Consider the following 2,183-nt stretch of genomic DNA (forward strand, 5'->3'; position numbering starts at 1 on the left):
GCTTTTACACACACATAGAGAAATATGGGGTAAAAAGCCAAATATTAGAAAAAAAAGCAAAGCAAACTTTCTGTCAGGAATCAGCAATGTATAAAATGAAGGAAATAATCCAGACTAAATGAAAAGATGAATATCATTCAATGTAAACATGCATGTTTTGATATGTAAATAGGTTGTATATTTTATTTTTCATTTTTGGAAATTGGGGGTCTCACTACTTTGCCCAGGCTGGGCTTGAATTTGTGATTCTGCTGCCTCAGCCTCCAGAGTTGCTGGGACTACAGGCTCATTCCACCACACCCAGCTGTAGAGTTTATATTTCTTGATTCTATGTGGAATGTGTAAGAATTTAAGAATATGTAGGAATTTAAGTTCAATCAAATTAGAAACTTCATATTGCAAGAGATATCTCTTAAGGATTGAAACAGCTAAACTATAAATGCATTCTTCATAAATTACAAGTTATAGTTTATGAAAATTGCTGGACTGAGCTGTCTTAAACCCTTTCGGGAACAAGGTGGGATATTAATAAATAAATTAATTCATTGACTACTTAACTCAGTAAACTTAAATCATGTTGAGCTCTTAAGAGTTTATAATTTAAAAAATGTCTCCCAGTATTTATTCACACACTCACACACACACACACACACATACACACAAAGTCAATCGTTATTTATGTGTACTCTTACGATTCTTCTGAAGGTGACATCAAAGAAGTGAGAAAACACCCTAAGAGCAAAACTTTTCTTAGGGAATTTGCCTTTTAGAAAGGACTTAGTCCATACCCACAATAAGAATATGCATTTTCAGACAGATCATTTGAGTTCTGAGACTTTTTATTTAGTATTTACCATAAATAAGTCAAGTGGTTATATGCATAATAGTGACACTCATAGGATGTAGAAAAGAGTAGTACTCAGTAGAAAAACAGGGGGAAACTAAGTATTAGTCATCAGAATATCAATATATTAGATAGGAATGGCATAGTTATGTGCCTATAAAAACATTATTTGCTTTGGTGTAACAAAGATGATGAAATAGATCAATAAATAGCAAAATAGATTTAAAAAGAGATAATAACATGTCTACATAAATGCATTTATAAAATGAACTTTTTTCTTGAACAATAAAACTTCTTGAAGAGTAAACTTCTTGATTAGTATTTTTTATGCTCTTTGGAAGAATATACCTTCACTTTTCCCAACACCCTCAAATGGCAAAATGCTGTACTGTGTTACTGACCTCACTGAAACCAAACAGCAAACAGATAATTCAATACGGTGGATTTCCACAAACTGATTGGATCCCTGGAATTACCTGGGATGATTATTAAACATTTAAATGCCCAGTTTCCACATAGACCTATTGAATCTAAATCTCCACAGGAAGGTTCTTAAGGTGAAGCAAGATGTGCAAACATGTTATAGAAAGTCACTTATTCTCATTATTTTATACCATGTTGGTAATTATAATAACTACCTTCTTTTTTAAGTGTTGGGATAAGAGCAACAATTCTGACCTGTTGTTATTTTTAATTGTTTAGTCCAATGTAGAATGGGAGAACATTTTTAAAGTTCTACGTTTTAAATGTCAGGATAATGTACTTACTACAGTTTTCAGCTTTCCTATTGTCCCGGATTACTATTCTTTGGTTGATTGTGCTGAAGAGTGTTGTCCAATTAATGGTATGATAATAACACAGGTTGCTGTTGTCAGTAATATAGATGTTTCCCGCACTGATTTCTTTCAGGGACTGGAACTGCAGAGAGGTGATGCCCTGTTGCTTGAGGATAAGCAAGGAGAGGCCACTAAGGAGGGGGAGGGAGAAAATGGAACAATGAAATGCATTACTGAAGCAAAATAAAGATGCCACATCTTACTCCAAAAAGAATGTTAATGGAGCATAAAAAGAGACTGAATTCATAAATCTGTGTTCAGAATATTTTTTCTTTACATGCTATATACTGTCAGTTTTAAAAGGAATAATTTGATCCCCAAAAGGAAAATGTTCATTTCTTAGAAGTATAAATATTGACAATATATCTCTATTTCTATGTATTTACCACTGAAATATCTGCTCACTGCCTTCCCTCTCCCAGCCCAAATTTTAAGTTCTTTAATGACAAAATCCTATATTAAGACTAAATAAATGTTTATAGGATAACTGTTAAACTACTCAA

At 32.8% G+C, this 2,183-nt stretch overlaps 1 protein-coding gene across 1 annotated transcript in view; it reads right to left on the minus strand.

Moving 5' to 3' along the window:
* Positions 1 to 2,183, minus strand: part of ERBB4 (erb-b2 receptor tyrosine kinase 4) — a 399,926-nt gene that overhangs the window by 395,409 nt on the left and 2,334 nt on the right. Inside the window, exon 3 of the mRNA XM_012661216.1 lies at positions 1,612 to 1,811. Coding sequence (XP_012516670.1) covers positions 1,612 to 1,811 — 200 coding nt within the window. The remainder of the gene's footprint in view (positions 1 to 1,611; positions 1,812 to 2,183) is intronic.

The sequence above is a fragment of the Propithecus coquereli genome, unplaced genomic scaffold (genome assembly GCF_000956105.1).
Source record: "Propithecus coquereli isolate 6110/MARCELLA unplaced genomic scaffold, Pcoq_1.0 Scaffold70, whole genome shotgun sequence".
Classification (NCBI taxonomy): domain Eukaryota; kingdom Metazoa; phylum Chordata; class Mammalia; order Primates; family Indriidae; genus Propithecus; species Propithecus coquereli.